The 23641-nt window shown below is 50.4% G+C and overlaps 3 protein-coding genes across 4 annotated transcripts in view; 2 read left to right on the plus strand and 1 right to left on the minus strand.

The window, feature by feature from the left end:
* Nucleotides 1–812: 812 nt before the first annotated feature.
* Nucleotides 813–3006, minus strand: CHTF8 (chromosome transmission fidelity factor 8). 2 transcript variants are annotated; one of them, XM_028739895.2, is made up of 4 exons: nt 2688–3006; nt 2518–2555; nt 2298–2415; nt 813–2172 (listed from the first exon to the last, which is right to left on the minus strand). In XM_028739895.2, the coding sequence occupies exons 1-4, from the start codon at nt 2811–2813 to the stop codon at nt 1960–1962; spliced, it is 495 nt and encodes a 164-aa protein (XP_028595728.2). In that variant the 5' UTR covers nt 2814–3006; the 3' UTR covers nt 813–1959. The 2 variants fall into 2 exon arrangements, with proteins under 2 accessions (XP_028595728.2, XP_077787769.1); XM_077931643.1 differs by having other exon boundaries at nt 2518–3006.
* Nucleotides 3007–3077: 71 nt separating this feature from the next.
* On the plus strand, nt 3078–17127 carry UTP4 (UTP4 small subunit processome component). The gene is made up of 16 exons (XM_028739890.2): nt 3078–3357; nt 3962–4153; nt 5625–5709; nt 6493–6582; nt 7470–7684; nt 8418–8589; nt 9494–9585; nt 9762–9858; nt 10084–10148; nt 10877–10999; nt 11699–11858; nt 12035–12141; nt 12379–12474; nt 13014–13199; nt 14530–14637; nt 15902–17127. The coding sequence occupies exons 1-16, from the start codon at nt 3196–3198 to the stop codon at nt 16016–16018; spliced, it is 2067 nt and encodes a 688-aa protein (XP_028595723.2). The 5' UTR covers nt 3078–3195; the 3' UTR covers nt 16019–17127.
* A 4189-nt stretch (nt 17128–21316) lies between these two features.
* The window catches only part of SNTB2 (syntrophin beta 2), a 32937-nt gene continuing 30612 nt past the window's right edge, over nt 21317–23641 (plus strand). The window contains exon 1 of the mRNA XM_028739882.2: nt 21317–22038. Within this exon, the coding sequence (XP_028595715.2) occupies nt 21423–22038 (616 nt within the window). The 5' untranslated portion in view covers nt 21317–21422. The remainder of the gene's footprint in view (nt 22039–23641) is intronic.

Raw genomic sequence — 23641 nt, forward strand, 5'->3', positions numbered from 1 at the left:
AAGCAATAATGGCTCTTGGGCTGCAAGCTCCCTTTATCTAGGCACAGACTAGTGAAGAACTTTCGTATGCTGGGGACTGACTGTATAAACGAAGCTGGGATAGATGTCTCCTTCCAAAACTGCCACCAGAAAGGGCTGGTTCCCACCCCACTTGCTCTGGATTCAGCATAACCCCACACCCTAAGGGCTGATTGCCTAGCTGTTTCCCAGGGGCCCCAACCAGCTTGAAAAATAATTCTTTGGGTGGCTGGGGGAGCGTATGGTGCTCCCTGGCAAGAAAGAATGGCTGCGTTGCGGGCTAGGAGAGCTTGCAGCCCACACTAGAGCCTGCCTTTTAAAAGGCTGCCCTGTTGGGGGGAGCCATGTAAAACAGTAACTGCTTGCTCTGTAACCTGCCTAAGGCAGCTGCCTCCCTGCAAAGAGCTGCCAAATAAAACTGTTGTATGGACAGGGCTGATTAGCGTTGAGAGTGCATGAGTATCTGACAGCCTTTAAAGGCTGCTCCCAAGAAACACTGTGGCAAAAGATGGAGAGCTTCCTCAAGTCCCTCTTTCCAGCTGTGCATCCTTCCTAATTGCGAATGTCTGGAAATGCTGCTTTCTGCCCGTGCTGTTCTCTGCGGCCTGCGCTGGTCCCAGGCATGAGAGTGGAGGAATGGGTGGGTAGGGTGCCAGGCTTTGCTCCCCCTCAATTCCCTGCTCTGGGCTGCATCCCTTTTTCTATGTTACTCCGTTTGGGTTTCTCTTATTTAAAATGAAATTTGTAGAATTTTTTGTACTCTTTGGTAACAAACACTAGTTGATTGCTTAAAGTTATTTGTAAACTTATTTATTTTTTACCTGCATTTTCATATTTTTTATAAAGGTTGTTTGGTTTTTTTACTATGATGCATTTGTTACAATAAAAAATACCTTGCAAACAAGATGGTCTAGAGTATATTTGGGACTTTTTCTGCCCATCCCCTCCCTTCACCAATATGCACACAATTTGAGTGGGGTGGGAGGAAGACAGTGGCAGGGGCAAAGAACCAGGTCTAAGCTAGCTGAAATCTGCAAGAAATTTCAGCCTGATTTCCCTTTCAGCCATTCTGATTTCCTATTTGCCAACAAGACCTCCCCAAAGAACTGGATTTCAATAGTCACCCCCTCCCCCAAAATGTCCTAGAGACAGAAAATAAAGGCAGATCAGAACCTAATCATCTCCTAGTGTCTGAAAAAGAGAAGCCCATTTCTCAAAAGGCACTTTAGCAACGGCTGAGCTCCCCCCACCCCAGGAACCCAAGAGGCAAAAAGCACAATGCTATGGTCTCCAAGAGTGCTGAGCTCCTTGAAGAATGGAATCAAGAACCCAGGGAGAACTAAGTGACCAGCAGGGACCATAATGAGGCTTGAGTTTCTGCAGGAGATAACTGTAGAGAGTCATCAGTGCTGACTGGAACTGGTGGGAGTGTTAGTCCAGAAGACATCAGGTTTGCAGAGGTCACCAGCCCTTGAAAAAGGATCTAAGCAGAAACCCAGAGCAGAGTCCTCCATCCCTGGGATGAAGATTTGGCTAATATTACTCAGGTGCCCCAATAACTTTTATTTGTTCAGCAGTCTCTGGATTTTGGGGCAAGGGGCTCAGCACTTTAGCAAAGACACCGGGTTGAATCCCACAGCTGAGCTGCTCTTGGGGAAAGCACTGGCTATTTGAACACACTGGGCATGGATGCTGGATTCTCCCAGACACTGGCTTTAGTCCCACAGAGGCTGGCATCTGAGATAAGGCAGTTCTCCCAAGGGCTGGGTTCACATAACAGACTGCATAACCCAGAACGAAAGGCACTGAGTTCCAACAAGCTGGCTAAGCGGAAAGGATTTGTCCCTTTTGGCGCAGTCCCCAGCACTTTGCAAGGAAGTAGGCAGACCTTCCTCCATGCGAACGAGGCACCAGTGTGCTTGGAGGTGGGCTGCAGCATCCTCACGCTTTCTTGGCCACATTGGTGATGATGGGCTTGGGGCGGGTTTTGAAGAGCAGCTTCTTCTTTATGAGGGCAGTGACTGAGTAGTGGCCTGGTCCCAAGCTCGCCTCGCCCCCAGCCACTGCTTGCTTGGTCAGGACGGCAAAGGGCTTCTCTAGACGCACAACTTTACCATACAGGATGTGGTGCCCCACAATGAGCACAGGGACTCCCTAGAGAGAGAGAGAGAGATAAGACAGTGGGGGCACTCAAGCCTTGCAGAGAGAGTGGTATGGAAGGAAGCCAGCCTCAACCAAGAACTCCCCCCACATCCGCAAGCACCTGGCTAGTCCCTCACCTCTTTGGTGTAATGCAGGTCCCCCAAGAGCCGCCCTGCTAGGCCAGCCCCAGATCGCGATTCCAGCTCGCCTTGGAGCTCCATCAGCACCCACTCCGCCAGACCTCCAACCCCATCCCTGCAAGGAAAAGACGAGGAAGGGAAGAGCTGTTATAGGTCACGAGGTGTAGCAAAGAGATCATTCCCGAACCATCCCCACTAGAAGCCAGTGCAGACTCACCGGGACACGACCAGCTGCACCATCGTCCCACGGTTCCTCTGCAACAAGGAGAAAAGGGGTTTGGAGGCGGGGTGAGAACGGGCAAGACCCAATTCTCCCTCGTTCATCCCAGCGGGGCTCCCGGCCCAGAGGCAGCTAAGGGGCAGTCCCCCACCCCCAGCAGTGCCAACCTCGGGCAGAGATCCCCCTTTCCTACGAAGACCCGCCCGCGGGCTCCCCTCTTTCTGGCCCTGCGATGCCGAGGGCGGTGGCCAGTACGGTAGCCTCAGGCGAGCAAACTGACGCAGCCGCAGCATCCAGCAAATAGGGCGAGCCGCTTCCCTGCGCTTGTTCAAAGGACAGGAACTCTGCACGCGCTCAGAGTCACCCTCATCCCTGGACGCCGGGGGATCCAGAAACTCCGCGCCCCGGGGCCTCTGTTGGAGCGGCACTCTGCACGTGCTCAAGAGCGCTCTCGCCGCTTTTCTTTCTTGCTCCCCCCCCCGCCAGCTCCGCCACGCACCTCACTCAGAATCTCCTGAACCTCCCGCCTCGCCGAAGCCCCGGAAGTCCAGCCCCTCGCCCCTAGATGACTTCCGCTTCCGGGCTTAGAGGGGCGGCGCGCACGTGGAAACCGGGCTCGCTTCGCTCTGTCTCCGCGCTCTCCGGACGCTCGACCGGTGCTATTCCCTGCCTGCCATGGTCGACTTCGAGGTGCACCGCGCACGGCTCTTCGCCTTTGTGCCGTCCGGGATCCGGTGCGTGGCTGCGTCCCGCCCTTCTCACCACCGCCTGGCCGTGGGCCGCCTCGACGGCTCCCTCGAGATCTACGACCTGCAGGCCAACATGTTCCAGGAGAAGGTGACTCTGGCTCCCGGGGTAGACTGCCCGTGCACATGAGGGCTCCACCTGGCACCTATTTGACAGGTCTCCACCTCTGTGAGGTTTTAATGGCATCTTAGCCATTGTCTGACCCCAGATCTTGTGGCCTTGAGTTCCACAAGCTAGTTCTTTCCTCCGTGAAGTAATACTAGCTTATCCAGACACAGCTGAGCTCACAGTGACAGAGAGCCCTTTGGCTCCGCTGAGGCTGGGAATTGGAGCCCCAAAGAATTGTTTCCCTGGGGGATGCCCTGGCTAAAACAACTATTTGCTGGGCATTCTTTGGGGCAAGAGGGTGGGTGGCACAGGTGACTCACCAAGCCTCTCTGTACTTTACTTCTGTAATCAGGAGGTATATCAGTGTTTGGGGTTTCTGGCTGCAAAGTTCTCCAGTCTGAGCCCAGCACAGGTTCATCCTTTGTGTGATTCCTCCCAGCTAAAGTTTGTGTATGTGTGTTAAAAGGAGGCCATTGACACCCAAAGCCTACAAGAAACACCTTTCCTTAAACCAGAAAACTGTTCAGGATTGCCTCTTGGTTTAGGGGTCCTGCACCTTCCCCTTACCTATGACTTATCTCTCCAGGTCATTGCTGGCCACGATACGAGGATCCCAGAGGCGCTCTGCTGGGCAGCAGGAGACCGGCTCTTTGGTGCAGGTCTCAGTGGGGAAATTGTTGAATACAACTTGGAGAAGCTGAATGTCAAATATTCGTTGGATGCTTTTGGAGGTCCTATCTGGAGCATGGTGGCTGATCCAACTGGGACTCAATTGGCGGTAGGTGCCCCTAGTATCCCAGAGAGGGGCAGCTTGAAAATGTGGTAACGAAGTCTTGGCTAGCAAGAGAACATCCCTTAGAGGAGGGAATAGCACCTGATGATTTAGAACAATAAGGGGTGTAGATCCAGGTAAGTAGCCGTGTTCGTCTGACGCAGTCAAAATATATAAAAAAATTAAAAAAAATTGTCCAGTAGCACTTTAGAGACCAACTAAGTTTGTTCTTGGTATAAGCTTTCGTGTGCATCTGATGTATCTGAAGAAGTGTGCATGCACAGGAAAGCTTATACCAAGAACAAACTTAGCTGGTATCTAAGGTGCTACTGGGCATTTTTTTTATTTTTTTATATATTTCAATAAGGAATATTTTACTACATCTATAGATGATGCAAAACCAGAAAGCTAGCCAGCTTCTCAGAAGGCAGTGATAAAACCCCAAATGATGTTAATAGAATGGATTACTGGGGGGGGGGGGGGATTCTGGGGAAATGTATTTAAATAAATATATTTTATTGCAAGGCAGACAGTCCACATCACCCCAGGACTGGGTGTACTTAGCTTGTATAGTCACAATATTTTGCAAATTAGAAACAAAGAACTCATAACACATCCATTAACTGCTGCAAGAACAACTATTGCCAGGACATGAAAATCATTGCAGTTATTAACTATGGACCAATGGTATAATGCAATTTAACAAACAGCGTTATTGGAAAAATTGAAGCAGCAAGAGGCCAAAAGAAGCACAACAATTTTTTATCAGTATGGTATGACTTTATTGATTACACAAATAATGAGGCATATGGTACAACTAATTAACAGCACAGTCTGGTGTGCGTTAAGTACATATTTTAATTTTTCACCTCCCCTGCCTCCCTTTCCTATAAATTCCTATAAATTCTAATTGTTATTAATACAAAATACCTTTTACTTTTGGTCACCAATCTAAGCAATGCACTTTACTATACATCATTTGATATCTGTAATAACTAGTAATTTTGGTATATACACTTTGACAGGAGGGTTTATTTCACATGCACATTAGGAGAAGCTTATTGACAGTTAGTGCAGTTTGACAATTGGATCAATTACCTGCAGGGGTGGGCACTCCCTTGTCTTGGGTGTCTTCCAACAGGGGCTAGACAGCCATCTCTCTCTAGGGGATGCTCCTGCTCTCTGGATTTCCAACATCAATCAGGGGTTTGGATTAAACAGCGTATAAAGCTCCCTCCAGCTCTTCAACTTTCTGCATTTAATTCTCTTCTCCACTCAGTGTCCTGCTTCCTGAGGCTTAAATTCTTTCCTTGTGAGTAGTAAGGTGCTTCTCCAGCACCAGCTTGGCCTCTGTTTCTGTGTTTGTGTCGTAGTTTGGTCAGTCAGAGCTCAAATTATTGGGCAAAGCCCTGGACTCTTGGCTGTCTACCAGACAGGATTCTGAACAGGCTACTGACCCTCTCTCTTGTTCTTGCAGCTTGGCTGTGATGATGGAACCATTAAGCTCTTCAACATCTTACCAGAGAGAATCGAGTTTGAGAGGCAGCTGGACCGACAGAAAGGTTGGTTGTGGGTGGGGGTGCATGTGGGGGTCATGATCACCAACAGGATGAGCTCTGAGTCCATGTGCAGGAGGGGTAAAGTTAAAGGGACCCCTGACCATTAGGTCCACTCGTGACTGACTCTGGGGTTGAGGCTCTCATCTCACTTTATTGGCCGAGGGAGCTGGCGTACAGCTTCCGGGTCATGTGGCCAGCAGGACTAAACCGCTTCTGGCGAACCAGAGCAGCACACGGAAACACTGTGCACCTTCCCACCGGAGCAGTACCTATTTATCTACTTGCTTTTGACGTGTTTTTGAACTGCTAGGTTGGCAGGAGCAGGGACCGAGCAACGGGAGCTCACCCCGTCACAGGGATTTGAACCACCGACCTGTTGATCAGCAAGCCCTAGGCTCTGTGGTTTAACCCACAGCGCCACCCGCGTCCCTTGCAGGAGGGGTAGGGAGCCTGATTTCTTGTTGCTTGCAGAGGAAAGCCTCTTCAGGATGCAAGGAGAGCACTTGGCTCAGTGGTAGAGCACATGCTTTGAATGCACAGGGTCCCAAGTTCAGCCCCTGGCATCCCCAGGAAGGGTTGGGAATGTCTGAAATCTTGGAGAGCCTCTGCCTGTCATTTTGGATAGCAAGGACCTACAAAGACCAGTGGTCTGGTTTGGTGTAAGGCAGCTTCTTGTATTTGCATTTTCCTCCGAGCCTCATCTACCTGCTCCCACCCCCAAAATGAGTTTGAGTTGGTACGTCTTATATCTGAGACTCTCCTCTTCTGCCCCACCTTACCTTACAGGACGCACCCTGTCCCTTTCCTGGCATCCATCAGGGACCAAGATTGTAGCTGGCTCCACTAACATCATCCGTGTCTTTGATGTCAAATCAGGTGAGTTCTGGAGTTAGGCATGTTTTGTGCTGGGGCCAGGAATATGGTGTGTGTGTGTGTGTGTGTGTGTGTGTGTGTGTGTGAGAGAGAGAGAGAGAGAGAGAGAGAGAGAGAGAGAGAGAGAGATAGAGATCAGCTTGTCCAAACAAGCTTCACCTTCATGATTTTGGTCTGTGGTGGCCATTAAGAATCAAGGACTGCACCCTCTTGACTGTGTCCCTTCCATACACCCAGGTTCAGTGGCAAGGAGAGGGCAATACTGGCTGCCTTGCCCAAAGCTGGTGAACTCCCTTCCATTAGAGAGGGACCCATAATTCAGTGACAGAGCACATGTTTTGCAATCCAAAGACGTTAGGTTCAATTCCTGGCATCTCCACTTTGATGGCACATTATGAGAAAGAGCCTCTGCTCTGCCTGGAGAGCAGGGTTTGCCAGCCTTTTGGGGCCTGTGGGCATATTTGCATACTGCAGAAACTCTTGCAGGCATCATATACCTGCTGTAGCATATTCTGTTGCAGGTGTGGGGAACCTTTAGCCTTCCAGAAGTGACTGAGCTACAACTCCCATCAGCCCCAGCTAGCATGGCCAGTTGCCGGGGGTGATGGGAGTTATACTTCAGCAACATCTGTAGGGCCAGAGTTTCCTCACACCTCTTCTGTTGGCTACAGCGGGGTGCTTCTTTCAGTCCTCATTTCAGCAGGAGGAGGAACCCTGGGCAGGCAGAGGTGACCTACTTGTGCCACGTTGGTGACCCTCCCCGTAGCGCCCTGTTAGCATTTGAGCAAAGGGGCTTTCCTTAAGGCCGTGTAAAGGCCTGCTTGGTTTGGGGTGACTGTTGGCAGCTGAGGCTAAGCAGACCCTGAGCGAGCCTGGTGCCTCCTTTGCAGGCCATGCTGTCCAGCGGATCCTCGTGGACCGGTGCTTCAGAGGGTCCCGCAAGCGGTTGCCTGTGGTGGTGTGGGACATACTCTTCCTTTCGGATGGCACAATTGTCAGCGCGGACTCTGCTGGGAAGGTGCAGTTCTGGGACTCGGAGATGGGGACGCTGCTGTGGAGCCACCCTATCAGCAAGTCAGCCGTGCTTTGCCTGGCTGGGTCTGAGGTAAGTTGCATGTTAAAGGCAGAGCAGCAGCACTGGGGGCAGGGGAGGGTGGCGGCAGCGTTTGCTTGAGCTTGACAAGCAGAAAGGAAAGCAGGAGTCACTTATGTGGCAGAACACGGGGAGTGTGTAATTGATCTGCAGAATAACAACGGTCCAAGATTTGGAAAGTTGCAACCCAAGGCAAACTTTCTTACTCCTCAGGGGGAGATAGACAGCTATCCTAGGGGATTGTGTGAGCAGAGTCCTCATTGGAGGACAGCTTATTCCCAAGCAGCCTTTGCCAACCATGGCGCTGAAGGGAGCCGTAGTCCACCAGATTGGGAGGGTCCCAGGTTGGCGTAGGTTGCTCTTGAACTCTTGGCCCTGTGATGATATGATGCTAGCTATCAGAAATTCATTTAAATCAAGACTTTGTGGCAGATAAAAGCACTTTGTGTGTTATCCAGAGCCTCTAAAAACCTGAGTGTGTACATGTGGCCATTCAGGGAAATGACATTGTTCTGTGCTGAATCTGAGCTTGACTGGGACATCCAGCTGACCATTGTTGGTGGCCAGGAGGCTGAGCTTGATGGATCTATGGTCTGAGCCAACATGGCAGCCCTTGGTCTGTGTAATGTGACTTCAGTGTGCGTCACTTCACTTATTTTCATTGCATGAGGTTCTGCATTGACCTGTTCTCTGCCATCAATACTTCCTCCCTGCAAACCTTTAGCTTGCCCAACTTTTTCCACAGGCAGAAGACAGTATTTTGGTTGGCACTTCGGAGGGGATGGTATATCAGTTCCAGCTGCTACCGGTTAAGCTAGACAGTGCTGAGCTCCAGTGGGTGCGAACAAGGCCCTTTAAGCACCACACCCATGATGTGCGGACAGTAGCACATCTTGCAACAACATTCATCTCTGGAGGTAGAGTTCACTGCAATCGTGTGTGTGTGTGTGTGTGTGTTTGATTGCTTTGTGGTAAAGTACCTGCTTTGCATACAGAAGTTCATGGGTTCCATCCCCAGATGCCCATTTAAAAAGGACCACGTAGGTAGGAGGTGATGGGAAAGGCCTCCCTCTTCCTCCTGAGACCAAGTCAAAGTAGACAACATTGGTCCAAGTCACTGGTCTTCAACTAATGGGTCACTGTCTGATCCATGGTGGGTCACAACACGAGCACTTCCACTATGCAAATACAGTGGTACCTCTGGATGCGAACGGGATCCATTCCGGAGCCCCGTTCGCATCCTGAAGCGAACGTAAGATGCGAGTGCGCGGGTTGCGTTTCACTGTGCATGCACGTGACGTCATTTTGAGTGTCTGTGCATGCACAAGCAGTGAAACCCAGAAGTAACACGCTCCGTTACTTCCGGGTCGCTGCGAAGCGCAACCTGAAAATATTTAAGCTGAATTGTATTCATCCCGAGGTATGACTGTATATGGCAAAAGATTAAGGAATTGGTCCCCAAAACATATTTGGGTTAAAAGCAGGTCCTTGGTGTGAGAAGGTTGAAAACGACTGGTCTAGGAGAACCAGTAGTTTGATCTGGTGTGTGCACATAGCGCCTATAGAAGGTGCTGTAATCTGATGCATCTTGACCTGGTTTGCACCCCTATTTATTTATTTATTTATTTTATATCCCAGTTTTTGCTCCCAGTTGCTCAAGGTGGTGCATCTGGTTCTCCTCCTCATTTAATCCTCACAACAACCCTGTGAGGTAGGTTAGGCTAAGAGATAGTGACTGACTGAAGGCCACCCAGCGATCTTTATGGCCGAGTGGGGATTTGTAACCACTATACCACCCTGGCTTTTTCCCTTCTCATTTAGGTCTGGACGGGGAACTTGTGATCCGACAATTCATGGAGAATTTGGATCCCAATTCTAATGAATCTACCCTCCAGAGAGTCACCTTCCCTCACGTGAGTAGCGGGATTGGCGCCTGCTATCTAGCAATGCCTTCTCTTCTCACAGATGGCTTCTCATAGCTTCTTCCTTCCTGCAGTGGTCCTGTTTACTAGAAGGACGCAGGGCCAAGCCATGCAAACTCTGCTCCCCCACCCCACTTCTCACCTGCCACTTCTTTTCCCTCTTGCAGAGGTGCCTTGTCTCCTGTGCCCGGATAGCCCGCCTCCTCCTCTTCCAATACCCAAAACATCTGGAGCTTTGGCGACTTGGAGCCACCAACACAGCAGGTGAGAGCAAACGTTGCTTTCAGAGCCTTGATGGTCTGGTGTGTTTGAGGTGCCCCTAGAGGAGACATGTCCCTTGGTCACCTGGGCCTGTGTTGAGCTCCAGGCTGCCCTTTCCAGCAGGTGCAGCAAGAGCTTTGGGCTGCTGGGAAGCTTGGCAGTCCCCTCACATATTAGGACATCCTAGAGAGACTTGATGTGTAAAGATGCTCTTGGTTCTTGTTCCAGGAAAGGCTGGTGAAGTCCTGCCTGTCTCCTGTCCCCCAGAACACCTTCTCCAGCTCAAGGCCAAGGTGAGGGAGCCATGATTTATTGTCCCCTCTTGATTGTGGATGCTTCAGATTCTCAACATGCCCTGTGGGCATGAATTGTGCAGGAAATATCTCCATTTCAGATACAAACAGTTTTGTGCAAAAGCAGGCTATGGGTTTTTTTGCATTAGAACAGAGAGGAGACAGTGCTCCCTGAAATAAGATGTTTATTTAGCTCAATACATTTCAGAGTTGAGCCTGCAAATGCTTGTAAATTCCTTGAACCTTAAAGAGACTTATTCTGAACTGAAAAGAGCTTCAAAAAATCTACAAGACTTTCTGGATACAGAAATAAAGAAAACACCTTACAGCCTCATAGTTTGAAACTGCTTTTAGTTCAGGCATACAGAGTAAGTTTTTGTTTCTTTAAGGATCAAGGAATTTACAAGCATTCAGAGCTCCCGGTGAAGGAGTTTCAACTCTGAAACATGTTGAACTAAATAAGAATCTTATTTCAGGGAGCACAAGAGCCTGTCTCGTCCCTGTTCAGCTGACCCTGGTGCTTCCCCCTCTGCTTTTCTGCTTGCTATGGTTCCCCTACATCTGCTTAACTGTAGTTGTTCCCAAGCCAACTCAAGGCAATCTTGCAACATGTTGATTTTGCTGAGTCTCCAGAGGTAGCAAGTCCCACCGTTTCATCTCTCTTAGTCCCCTGTATCTTTTTGGAGGAACCTAGCTCAGCTTCTCCCTTCATCTGGATTCCTTCCTAGGACCCTGAGCACATTGCCAGCAGCTGCGTCTCACCCTGTGGCTCCTGGATTGCCTACTCCACAACTTCCAGGTTCTATCTGCACCAGGTCCAGCTCAGCAGCGACCATATTGCTATCAAGAGGGTGAGTGAGAATTCTGCAGGGTGGAGACTCTGGCCTGGGTGTTCTGGTCTGGGGCATGCTAGAGCATCATCCGGGAAAGCTGAATGTTGGGAGATTCTGGACAGACAAAAGGAAGAACTTCTTCACACAGGGCATAGGTAGATGATGGAGTCGGCTGCCGCAGGTTGTAGTAATGGCCAATAACTTGCATGGTTTCAAAGGGGGATCAGTCAGATCTGTTTAGGATAAGGCTATGAATGGCTACTAGCAATGATGACTGTGCACATGACACCCCCCCCCCCCCAGGTATTGGAGACAGTCTACCTTTGAAGGCATATTGCTGGGGATTATGAACAAGGAATGTTGCACTTGGTCCTGCTTGTGGTCTTCTTCCCTTTGGGGCATCTGATTGGCCCCTGAGAGAACAGGAGGCTGGGCTAGGTGGGCTGATCCAGCTATAGATACAGCTTAAGTACAGTAGTCTCTAAGCAGTTTACACGGATGCAATCCAAAAAAAGTAAAAATCAGATTAAATGATAAAATTATTATGTTCTTTTAAGATTTTGTAACTTATTCTTATAAGTTGATGGAAGGAACAGGAAATGCTTTTCTAGACTTCTCCAAGTGGGCCTCCTTGGGGGAAAGGGGGTTGGGGGAAGGGGAGGTGGGGCCTCAGGGTAGTGCTGGCCACACTGACCCTTAACCCTTGCCTTCCCAAAGGTTGCTAAGATTCCAAAGGGGATTCGCTCAGCCCACCACCTCCTTTTCTCTGAGGACTCCACCAGGCTCTTTGTGGCATCGGACAACGGTTCTGTGCACATCCTCAAGCTCTTGCAGTCAGGAGTCTGCAAACACCTGCACATCCTCCGCCCCAGCTCAGGTAAGATTGGCTTTTTGGAGAGCAGGACATACTTACCAGCACTGGGGTTAGGGCAGATGAGTGGCTTTTGAAGTGATATTTTAAAGTGAAGCCAGGGTAAAAAAAATGTCTATACACATATTAATACACATGCATTTAAAACTTTTGAAAGCCACTTTCCTCGTGCATCCCTGCAGAGACGTCAGAAGCTGCATACCTGCTGGCGGTTAGTGCCAACGGCCAGTGGTTAGCTGCAGCTAGTGGTGATCGGGCAGTCAACATCTACAACTTGGAAGATGCCAAGGTGAGCCAAGCAGAACCTGCCTGCAGTGGTGAGAGGATGAAACTGCTTGGTCTGAAAAAGTGAAGCAGGTTCATCAGGATTCTTTGTTGCATCCTCACCATGAGGGTGATTGAGAGTTCTGAGAGCCTTCTGGGCTCCTGTGCAATGATACGGCCCCAATGAAGGGAAGGGGGCAGCCTGGGCCACCTGGGTGGGAGGAAGGCTTGGTGAACCCCACTGTCTCTCTCTCTTGTCCAGCCTCATTGCACGGTGCCTGCATATGACTGCCCGGTGACTGCTTTGGCCATTCACCCAGGGACCAATAATGTTGTGATCGTCCACTCAGATCAGCAGGTAAGACCTTCACAGCCAACTTCACCTCCCAAGCCTCACTAGGCACACAGAGAATCCGGGGGGCGGGGAGAAGTTTGCTCCATCTGTATGCACAAGAGTTTTGCCCCCACTATTGTAGTCAGTCCCAATTGCTCACAAGGAGGATACTGGTGGGAAGATCCTGGGAATCGTTTGCCTGGTACAAGTGTAGGGACCGCCAGCAGTGTAAGTTCTCGATCCAAGGCAGGTGAAATGTCTTGTTTCCACTGGAGAGGTTACTTTGCTCTTTGCTTATTAATTGTGTGTGTAGCCCACCCTTCAAGGGTCCCAGAGCGGCTTAGAGAAATATTACAGGCAGGTGCTGCTTGGGGGCTTCCCTTTGGGGCAGCTGTTTGGTTGCTGTGAGAACAGGATGCTGGACTAGGTGGGCCCCCTTTGGCCTGATCCAGCAGCCAGGCTCTCTTAAGTTCACAATTAAAAACAAGTGCTTTATGGGGCTGAGCCCCTGCTTAACAAACCTGCTGCTCCAGCCCTCTGTTGTTTGTCTTCCTCTTTCCCAGATGTTTGAGTTCAGCATCACCAACAAAGAATACACCCCCTGGAGCCGGAAGATACAGAAGCTCGGGCTGCCCAAGAATTGGCAGTTGCGGGAGACACCCATCACCCACATTGCCTTCAGCCCCCAGCAGGCCTCCCACATTCTGCTGCATGACACATTCATGTTCTGCATCCTGGATAGGTCCACGGTGAGGAAGGTTCCAGCACCAGACCATTGGCAGTTTGCCACACAAGGGTGCACAGCACCTGTTGTTGTCTGAGCCACTGGTCACACCCAGCCCATTCCTAGACTTGTCTGCAAGGGTACCAGGGCGAGGAATGCCCAAAAGCTCAGTGGCAGGTACTGAGAGGTCTTGCTTTGGTCGGGCCTCACCTGGAGTCGCTGTGTCCCATTCTTGGACACCACAATTTGCTACAGAAAGATGGAATGTGGCAGAGGAGAGCGGTGAAAGTTGCGAGGGGCCTGAAGAAAGTCCTTTGAGGAAAGCGCTGGGAAGGGCTGGTGTAGAGAGGGGAAGACTTTCCATTCAGAGTAGGTGATCCATCAAACCGATGGGTTCAAATGTCAAGGAAGAGATTTAGGTCACATCTGCACCATACATGGCTTCCCCCAAAGATTTTTTAATTTTCTCCTTGCAGACCAACAGTTCCCAGCAATCTTCACAAACTACAGTTCCTAGGATTCTTGGGGAGGGGGGCAGCCACATGGTTTAAATGTGCTTCAAGGGAATGGTGTTGATGTTCTTTCAGCTAAATGCTAGTAAGGGCATCCTAGCAGTGGGTGGTATTAAACTCTTGTCCTGCTCATAGGTACACTAAGTTAATGGACATGACTAATCTAGGTATGTCTACTCATGAGTTGAATACCACCCAGTTAGAGCTGTTTGGAACCAGCAGGGAGGTAGCAGGCTCTCCTTCATTACAGGTTTTTATGCAGAGGCTGGATGGAAACCTGTCAAGGATGTCAAGGGCATGGCTTTCCTGCATCCTCAGAGGGTTGGACGATGACCTTTTGAGCTCCCTTACAACTTTTATGATTCTGTATGCCCAAGACCCTGGAGAGCCTGCTACCTCCCTGCTGCCAATCATAATAGACAGGTGGAGCATCAGTTAGAATAAGGGACCATCACAGGTTCAAACATCACCTCTGGGTCAGTGATGGCACATCCATTTTGTCCTGGTAGAGGGACTTCTGTGGGTTACAATCATGGAAGTTTGGGGGGAGGTGGGGGCGCAAAGCTGGCTGACATGTCTAAGAAAGGCTCCGGGAGTCTGGGGAGGATTACAGATTGCTCCAGCTCATAGGCTACAATAGGTAGACCTGGAGGCTGTTTCCAGCAGGGGGACTTAGCTGGGTCATTTTTGTCCTGGCAGAGAGTGCAACACAGCTCCGAGGCAAATTAGCTGCACTGCTTGTTCTCCACAGCTTTGTGAAACGGGATATGATCTGAAACATCTGTGAAGCTGACAACCACAGCTTCCCTGTGCCCTCAGTAACACTGCCTTTTCTCTCTCCAGTCGCAGCCTGATGACTCTGCCTTCTTGAATGACCAGCAGTCCCATGCACAGTACTCCAAGGTTCCTCCCTGTGGCTCCAGGCCCTTCAAGTTCTGCAGAAAGTACCAGGTTCGTCTTTGTGCATCTGCACCCCACCCCACTGGACCCAGGAAACACTCCCCCCCCCCCAGTGCATGGTTCAGGGATGCAGGGAGCTGCCATCAGGTCTGGAGCTGGCTGAGAGGACTCTGAAAGTGGGTTTTACAAATCCATGGAGAAACATTTGGGGAGTACCAGCAATGCCCTGACCAGGGTGCTGGCATGGTTGAAGGCCAACCCTGGCCTGACCAGAAGTAGAGTGCTTCCAGCCTCAAAACAGCCCTGCTGGACCAGACCAAAGGGGACCATTTAGCCCACTGTCCTGTTCTCACAGCGGCCACCTAGTTGCTCCAAAGGGAAGCCCACAAGCAGGACCTGAGTGCAACAGCAGCCCTCTCCCCTTGTGGTTCCCAGCAGCAGGCATTATTCAGAAGGATATTGCCTCTGACAGTGGACGGAGAACATAGCCTTATTCTCTTCCATGAATTCGCCTACTTCTCTTTTAAAGCCAGGTACGTTGGGGCCATCACTACTCCAAGCCATGCTCCGGTTGGCTTGGCAATGAAGCTGGTGCCTCTGGGCCAGAGAGAGGTGCATCTGTGGCAGGGAAGTACAGCTTCATTGCCAAGGCCACAGAGCTGTTTCCTCTGTTGCTAGAAAATCCAAGTGTCCCATAAGGAGCAGGGCTGCTGTTAAGCCTGCCAGCCTATTTTTCAAATCCCAAGTAGCCACATGGCACAAGGAGGGGTGTGTCAGTCCCACATTACACTGAGCACAATGAGAGAGCAATAAATGACAGAAGACAACAGGCATCATAAGCCCACTGCCTTTGATTTCTTGAACAAGGGTGGCAGAGGCAAAAAGAGTGAGTGTGGCGAGACTCTATCGCCAACACAAGGGGGAGAAGTCTCCCAGTGGCTACTAAAAGCACCATCCTTCCTGTTCAGAGGCAGCTTGTTGCTTAACACCAGGGAGTATCAACAGAGCAGCTGAGAGGCATTTGATTGACCACTGTAGGCTATGGGATGCCAGAGTAGATGGCTTCCCTTGGTCTGATTCAACAGGGCTCTCTTTAGGTATTGACGAGAGTGTCCTGGAATGGCTGTGAGAAGGGCTTTTGCTGCTGGCCTATCTGGGCAGCTGATATTTTGTAGCATGAAAATAATTGCATGTCCACAGGCAACATGTGTTGGGCACAAGATGACACCCTGTCTTGAGCCCATTCTGTCCAAAGGTTGCCAACTGCCAACCTCTGCTTATTCTAACTCTCCTCCCTTCTTCTTCCCCCTGGCAGCCGTTGCTGTTTGTGGACCTGTTGGATAAGAATTGCCTGGTGGTGGTGGAGCGGTCTCTGGCAGACATCAAGGCACAGCTGCCCCCGCCTGTCTATCTAAAGAAGTTTGGCACGTAAAGGCACCTGTCCCAGCCCTGCCATGGCTGTTCCATGCAAGGACTGTCACGCAGGAAAAGAGCAAAAACCTGCAAGGCGGCAGTGTTGCCCTCCCAACTGCGATAGTCCGGAGAAGCAACAGCTCAGGTGGGCTGAAAGCATCCCCTTTCCTCCTCCTCCTCCTCTGATCCAAAGCAAGTGAATGACTGGAGAGACAACCAGCAGGTCTTGGGAACCCAGCCAACTCCCATGCCTCCTTCCTCCTCCCCTCCTCTGGGCCCTTGAGCTCGCTCCTTTCCTCCACAGCGTTATCAGGCTAACGAAGTTGGCTTTGACCTTGGGATCTAGGCTGGAATGAATGTTCTTCTCAGACAATGATTAACCTCCAAGATACCAGCAAAGACTCCACAAGTAGCTTTGAACCTGAATGGGTGGAAGTCAGCAGAAGGGGCCAGGCTGCTATGGAAGAGACTCGTCTGCCGGTGCCTTTGTTTGTCCCTTTTTAATAATAAAAAAGAGTACTTGGCATTTGTACAGGGCTTTTGAGTGTTCAAAGGGCTTCAACCACGTTACACAATGCTCCTTGGAAGGTGCGTCAGTATCGCTGAAGGCGAGACAGAGAGAGGAGGCCAGCCTAGCACCGCCGTGGCAAGATTTGAAATGGGGGACTTGCTAATTTTTTTCACTCAATTTCTTGGCTGCTGTGCAGGCTGAGCATGTATTAGAGCGAGTGTTCTTGCAGGTGTCCTCCCCAGTCTCGGTCTACCATGTGCCTGTCTCTGCTCCTCCAAATGGCTATGGTGGCAGCAAATTCTAGTACTCTCCCAGACTAGGCAAACTGGTTTCAGCCCCATCAAGCAGAAACCATGAGTCCAGCCAGTGAGGAAGAAGAACAATGCTTTGCCTGACCTTGACGTCTGTGTTTCTCCCGAAGTGGGGGCGGGGATGGTCCTAAGTTTCCAGAGGGGGTGAGAAGAAAGTGGCTACAGGGCTGAAATGATATGTTTTGAGTTTCAGGGTGGGGGTGAGGAGAGAGTAGCGTTATGCTGCTGGGTGAAGCTGTTGGACTGATAGCCTGCTGTGTCCTTCGCTGTAATTGAAATGATCAAAATAAATCTGACTGAAGATGGGCTTGACTCAAGTGCCGTCTCTCTTCCAGCTGTGAGCTTTCCTTCCTCGCCTGTTTTCCTTCATGTTCTTTTCTAGGTGTCAGATGACGGTCTTGTAGTCATGGCACTGTAGTTATTGTTGTATAGATTTATTGCATAGATTGAGCCTGTTTGTTTGTTTTTAAATCCAGTGGCCATTTTGAAGAAAACAAACCACCCTTATTAGATACTGAATTGTTTGTTCTCTCAGCATTACAGTTCAGAAATTATTACTTTAAATAAAGACAATTCCATACGTTCACAAATATGTGGGTTTCCCCCCCCCCAAATAATGGGAGGAAGGCCTAGTTAATAAATAAAAACGAGGCCAATACAAAGGTCTGTTAGAGCAGCTCCTGTAACAAATTTGCAAAATCATTTATAGTCTGTTGTGCTTGACTCTCCCAATGAATTCCCTTTTGAAACAAGTTGGTATTGTTCCCATTTTATAGATGGGGGACTTGAAGCTTTGAGAGTACAACTTACCCAATGCTGTGGCAGAGGGTGGGCCTTAAGCCCAGACTAGACAATGTAAAGTCTAAATCTTCACTGAGATAGCCATTTTGCTTAACAAGAGACATTGTGTGGCTTTTACACTGTTTGGAAGCCATGCCTTGTTATCTCAGCAGGTCCAGGGTTATTTGCTTCCTTCAAATATTCCAGGTGCAGGTGCCAATATTGAATGCATATTCGACAGTTGAACACTGGGCCCCCTACAGAGCTCTGCCTCATGCCGAAGTTGCGTTCTGACTTAAGACCTGGCACTGTTTGTTCCACCCAGACTCGAAGGAGCAGGTGGAGGCAGGCCGCTTAGCTTAACTCGGGCAAGGCAGAAGATTTGGCTATTCCTGCAACAGACATCCCTTCCTGTCCCCAAGGTGCTGGAGCCGCAAAGAGTTTATTCCGTAACAGAGATGTCCTCAGGAGTCCGGGATCACTGCTGATTACGTCTGCTCATGTCAAAAATAGCCTTCCACAGCCCAAGGATCAGCAGCAAAGCCTCGACATCAAGAAGGACTCTGGGCCACGCGAGGGCTTCGCTCCCTTCGTGGGAACCTACAGCCAAATTAACGCCAAGCACTTGGGGCTGCAGTTGAACCAAATCCGTCTGTCTCAACCTGCTAGAAATCTTAGCTGCAGGCCTGCCTTATTGGGCCTGTGTAATAAGCTTGCAAAATCCTCTTTTAATCCAGGCTGCCTTTTCCTCAAGCGAAACGGGGGTGATGCAAGTTGAAATTGCTCTGAAGGAAATACAACCTGACAAAAGACTTGTGCCCATGTGGAGCAGCTCCCACGGGGGCTTTAACTAGTCCCTGGAGGGAGCCGCCCAGCCCAGGCTTCCCCAACCTGGTGCCCTCCAGATGTTTGGGTCTACCACTGGCTAGGGCTGATGGGAGTTGTAGTCCCATAAATCTGAAGGCACCAGGATGTGGGAAGCTGGCCTAAACTTCAGCCCTGCTTAGTCTTCCAGTGGAGCTTTTAATGTAGTGGTCTCGTAACCTGGAATAGCTCCCCACCACAGCAGGCTTGATCCAGTTGTTTAATTCAGACAGCCTCTTTGTGATTCCAGGCCATTCTTTTCATGGTTAGTGGCCAGTCCTGTTGATTGGACCCTTGATCAGTGGGTGGGCACTGGACACCGGGTTTTTACCTCTTGATGGACCACCTTCCCGGTTGACGAGCCCCATCTGCCCCTCCCCTCTACAGCACATGCAGAAACTGCCTTCTTGACCATTGTGTCTACTATTGGTCTCATCTGTTCAGTCCACAAGAGCCTGCTTTTGCACGCAAGGGAAGTCCCTAACTCACTGAGGGTTTGAGACCCATTGGCTACCCTCACCTGGTTTACCTGGCGAGTTGAAGCCGTTTCCCATGGTGTGGCCACTGTCACATGTTGACAGCTTCTAGGAGCCACAGGTGAGAGCTGAGTGCAAGGTGGAGACCAAAAGTGGGCAAACTACCCCAGAAGGAGCATGACGTGTCCCCCACCAGAGGTATTACCCCTCTCCTAACACCCCATTCACCCCTGGGAATAAGTAGTAAAGAGAGAACAGAAAAATGGGAGAGGAGCATGCAGTGGAGGGTAAGGAAGCCTAACAAAGTTCTGATTTCCCCCGGGATTTCTACTTCAATGCTTTTTTGAAATATCAAATGTCGTTAAAACTAACTCATTTTGGAGGGGTTGCCCCTGCTTTGCTGGTGCTCTAAACATGGCTTAATCTGCCTACTTGGTGATCTAGCACTTCTTAATGCAGCTATAGCAATGTAAAGTTGACAGTTGAATTACACATCTGCAAATGGATGTGCTGTAGTGGCATGTGAGAGGACATGGCAGGCACCTTGCTAGGAGCTGGGTGGCTGGAGGGATCTGCTTTGCCCTTGAGTGAAAAGAGGCTGCTGACTTAACCCTTTGGCTCCCTCTTCATGGTGATGTTGCCAGAAGCCTTTCTTTGAGGGTTTTTTTCTCTTTTGCAATTTAACTTCTCTGATGAAATTGCTCTCAAGTCCTCCTGCTAGTCTCATTATTTTTTAAAACGAAAGAACTTCAACTTTTTAGTACTGTATCTTTATTCCTTTTTTTATTCACTGCTCCCCTTAAACGAGCTGCAGTGTGCAGCATTTATTTTATTTCATTTAATTTATATACCACTTGATTGTAGAAAACCTCAATGAGGTTTACAGAAAGAATAAAACAGTAAGATTATTAGTAAAAACAATCAAAACATTCAAAAAAATTAAAACTAGCAATAAACTAAAAACACACCAGCTTCTCATCATCTGGGTAGGCTTGTCTAAACAAACATGTTTTAGCAGGGGCCCAAAAAAGTACAGTGTCAATAGGCAGGGAGTTCCAAAGTGTAGGTGCAGCCACGCTAAAGACTGATTTATTACAAATGCAAAACAGATATTATGCGGCACGGGTAATAGAGCCAGTTTTGCAGGTAAAAGCAATTGAGAGGGCATATATGGGGTAAGATGATCTCACAGCATTATCTACAGTCCAGGAGTAACCAAAGTGGTGCCCACTACATGTAATTGGACTGCAGCTCCCATCATTCCTGACTTTAGTTTGGGACTGATGGGATTTGTAGTCCAAACAGATTTGGAATGCCCAACTATGTTGGCTATTGCTGGCCCATGCAGGAGCCAGCTGCGCTCTTTTCTGCACAGAAGGCTTTTGCAGCCCGGACAGGAGTTTCCAGGGGCTGAACCTGGAGCCTTCTGCATGCAAAGCAGATGCACTGACGCTGAGGAGCAGCTTCCCGCGGGGGAAAACAACGGAGTAGAAAAACTCACTGCACCTGAAAGTGAGCATTGGAAAGCGAATGGAGGCTTCGTATTAATCCGGAGTAACTAAATCCAGAGCAGTCGTCGACGAACTACACGCTCCTCTGCATCCTCCCTACTCCCCCCCCCCAAGCGCCACGCGGGCGCAGCCACCCGACGTCACTCTCCTTGGAGTTTGGGTCTGGGCCACGCCCTCTATTTCTCCGTGACTGAAAAACCGGCTTAGACTTCGAGGTAGAAGGAAACACAGGTCTTCGCTTCCGGAACTTTTGGGAAGTTTCTCTCCCCCACCAGGGTCTGAAGTGAGAGCCGTGCAGAAAACCAGGACTTTAGCCCAGGAGCAGCAAATCAAGGAGTCCCCCAGCAATGGAAAGTTATGGCCAAAAATCCGAACCAACCTCAACTCACCTTCACCTCTAGTCTGCAATATTTTCTCTAGAGTCTAGACTACGCTGCGGGGCTGTCGTATCCGATACAATGCGGTGTTTTTAATACATGGTGCCCCTATTAATAAAGAGCTGTACTTACTTTAGGACTATGTCACTGGTAGGACTTTTTATGTTTTAAAACTAAAAGATTATGGTTTTGCTGCTGCTGTTGTTTTGTCGAGCTGCTGGATTTCGTCCTTAATTTTTAACTGAACTTTTAAAAAGTCTCTTCTCTAAATGCGAACCCCGATATTCCCCTATCCCGATCAGGGATGTCGTCCCTCTAACTTTTTATTTATCTCTATGGTGTGTGGAGGGGGGGCGGAGCTCCGCCTCCCGCTCCCACCAAATCCGCTTTGCCGCAGCCGCGCTCACACCGTCCGGCCTCGCCCCTTTGGGCGGGGAGAGGCGGGGTCTCCCGGGGTTCCCAATCCGCCTCCTTATAGGGGGCGGGCGGCGGGCGCGCGCGGCCCATTCTCCTCCTCCGCCTCACTGCTGGAGTTTGCGGCTCTTCCAGCCGCTGCTGCTCCGGCGTGAGTCCGGCGCGACTCCGGTCCGGCCATGGCAGTGTGGACGCGCGCCTGCAAGGCGGGGCTGGTGGAGGTGCTGGTGCGCGAGCGCTGGGTGCGGGCGCTTGCCGAGCTGAGCGGGGAGGCGCTGGTGCTCAGCTCCGACCCGGAGCCCGTCAACGGGCTGCCCAACGGCGCCGAGTGGGGGAGCCCCGTCGCGGCTGCAGCAGCATCCCGAGCGCGGAGCCCCGCGGGCAGCCCAGGCGGGCGGAGCGCAGCGGGCAGCGGCAGCCCGGAGATGCCCCCCTCAGCGTCCGTCCACCCGCCTTCCTCGCCTCCCGGCCGGCCCTTCTCCCCTCCGCCGGGGCTGCCCGGTGGCGCGTCCTGCTCCTCCTCGTCGCCCCCGGGCTCCCCTCCGAGCGGGGTGCGCCGGGTGCGAGTAGTGAAGGCAGAGGCGGGCGGGCTGGGCATTAGCATCAAGGGCGGCCGCGAGAACCGCATGCCCGTCCTCATCTCGCGCATCTTCCCGGGGCTGGCCGCCGAGCGCTGCGGCGCCCTCCGCCTGGGAGACGCCATTCTCTCCGTCAACGGCACCGACCTCCGCGACGCCACCCACGATCAGGCCGTGCAGGCGCTCAAGCGGGCCGGCAGGGAGGTCCTCCTGGAAGGTAGGCGAGGGATTCTGGTGGGATGCGCTCTGCACGCGCTCAGGGGGCGGCGCCGCTGCCGCTGCTTTTGGTGCCACCCGCTGCTTCCTGTTCCTCGAGGCCGGGGATGGGACCCAAAATAAACCAGGCGGGGGGCGGGTGGTTAGTGAGCCCTCGAAGCTCGCTTGGGGAAGTACCTGGGCTTTCGCTTAAATTTGGCGCCTACCTCGCAGGGTTGTTGGGAGCTCAAAATGGGCACAATTCTGAACTCTTTAAGTTGGTTGAAGGGGTAGGGTACAAGCATTTTAAAAGGTGGGGTCTGAGACGTGGTGTGGATGGGAACAGCTGACTTCCTGGGAGTAAAGATTTTCTATCCTTCCTTGGGAGCTTGTCCAGAATCGGTTCCTGCACTGCTCTCTCTTCCCTCACGCAAGTTCCACGGTGTGCTCTACTCTCCAAGTCTGGCCCTTTGTGGGTAACTTTGCCCAGGCAATGCTGCTTTCCACGCCTCAACTCCTTGCCCTGAACATTGTCCCTAGGTGCATCTGTCTTGGTCCCGACATCAAAATGATCCAACTCTCTCCGTTGGCAAGCCCCTTGGTGTAAGCAGGTGTTTTCTCAGTGTGGGATGGGCTTGTTTGGACTGATCCGTTGACTCTCGCTTTTATATTCATGAGCCCAGACTTGGTCCCTAGGCGTGGAAAGAGTTTGCAGGTCTGGTTCTGCAGGAGTCATAACCAGTAAGGGTGGAGCTGCTTTGCAAAGGCTGGAGCACTGTGTGTGGTCCTGGGGGTTGTCTGACACTCTGGTTAGGAGCTAAAATAAAATAGCAAAACCCTGGTCTACTCGTCCCCACTTTCCTTTTTTTTGCCCTTGACACTAGCACATGACGCACTATTGGAAAACTTTTGGATTAGTGTGGCCCAAGAGGTCAGTCACTGGAAACTGAAGCATGGAAGGCAGCAGCAGCGTCATGGAAGTTAACAGTTCATAATGATTAAGGCTGGGCAGTTAACTAGTCGAATATGCATCAAGTATTTCTAAAGCATAACTTTAATAGAACAAAAGCAATAGAACCAGTGTGATGCTTAATTACAAAAGCAAATTAGCAAATGGTGATGGTGAATTAATTTAACTTTTAAAAGAAATTGTAGTGGATTATTTTAACTTTAACGGTGTAAGTTTTCTATAAACATGAATTATTTGTCAAAAGGATTTTTATGCTAGTTTATCAGAGTCAGCCTATAGTTACATGAAAGTTTTCAGTGCAGAGCAGCAATTGAAAACATTTTAAAAGTCACTTTTACTGAATTGGCAACTGGTCATTTCTTCAAGTGTTGTGGCTTTTTTGTGATACTTGGCAATATCTGCTCCATTAATTTGCCTGTGTGCTAACTCTAGGAAGGCAGTGTGAAGGAAATGTGAGTGCGCAGTAATGGTTGGATTTCATAGGAATGCAGGGCAACTAGGCTTTTAAAACCTGAAGGGAAGAGATGGTGGACTTCCAGCTGGCAAGCAGTATAGTCAAACTCTGCAAGAGGCTTGTCTGGAAAGCAGCATCAGTTGAGAATGCCTGTCCATAACCATTTTAGCTGCCTGGTTTGTCAGACCTGTAGACAGGCTG

The sequence above is a fragment of the Podarcis muralis genome, chromosome 7 (genome assembly GCF_964188315.1).
Source record: "Podarcis muralis chromosome 7, rPodMur119.hap1.1, whole genome shotgun sequence".
Classification (NCBI taxonomy): Eukaryota; Metazoa; Chordata; class Lepidosauria; order Squamata; family Lacertidae; genus Podarcis; species Podarcis muralis.

Coding starts and splice junctions, on each gene's coding strand:
- CHTF8 (XM_077931643.1), bottom strand. CDS start 2,813: ATGCTGCGGCTGCGTCAGTTTGCTCGCCTGAGGCTACCGTACTGGCCA. Junction 2,416..2,517: donor GTGCAGCTGGTCGTGTCCCG/GTGAGTCTGCAC, acceptor TTTTCCTTGCAG/GGATGGGGTTGGAGGTCTGG. Junction 2,173..2,297: donor ACCTGCATTACACCAAAGAG/GTGAGGGACTAG, acceptor CTCTCTCTCTAG/GGAGTCCCTGTGCTCATTGT.
- UTP4 (XM_028739890.2), top strand. CDS start 3,196: ATGGTCGACTTCGAGGTGCACCGCGCACGGCTCTTCGCCTTTGTGCCG. Junction 11,000..11,698: donor ACCATATTGCTATCAAGAGG/GTGAGTGAGAAT, acceptor GCCTTCCCAAAG/GTTGCTAAGATTCCAAAGGG. Junction 13,200..14,529: donor GCATCCTGGATAGGTCCACG/GTGAGGAAGGTT, acceptor TTCTCTCTCCAG/TCGCAGCCTGATGACTCTGC.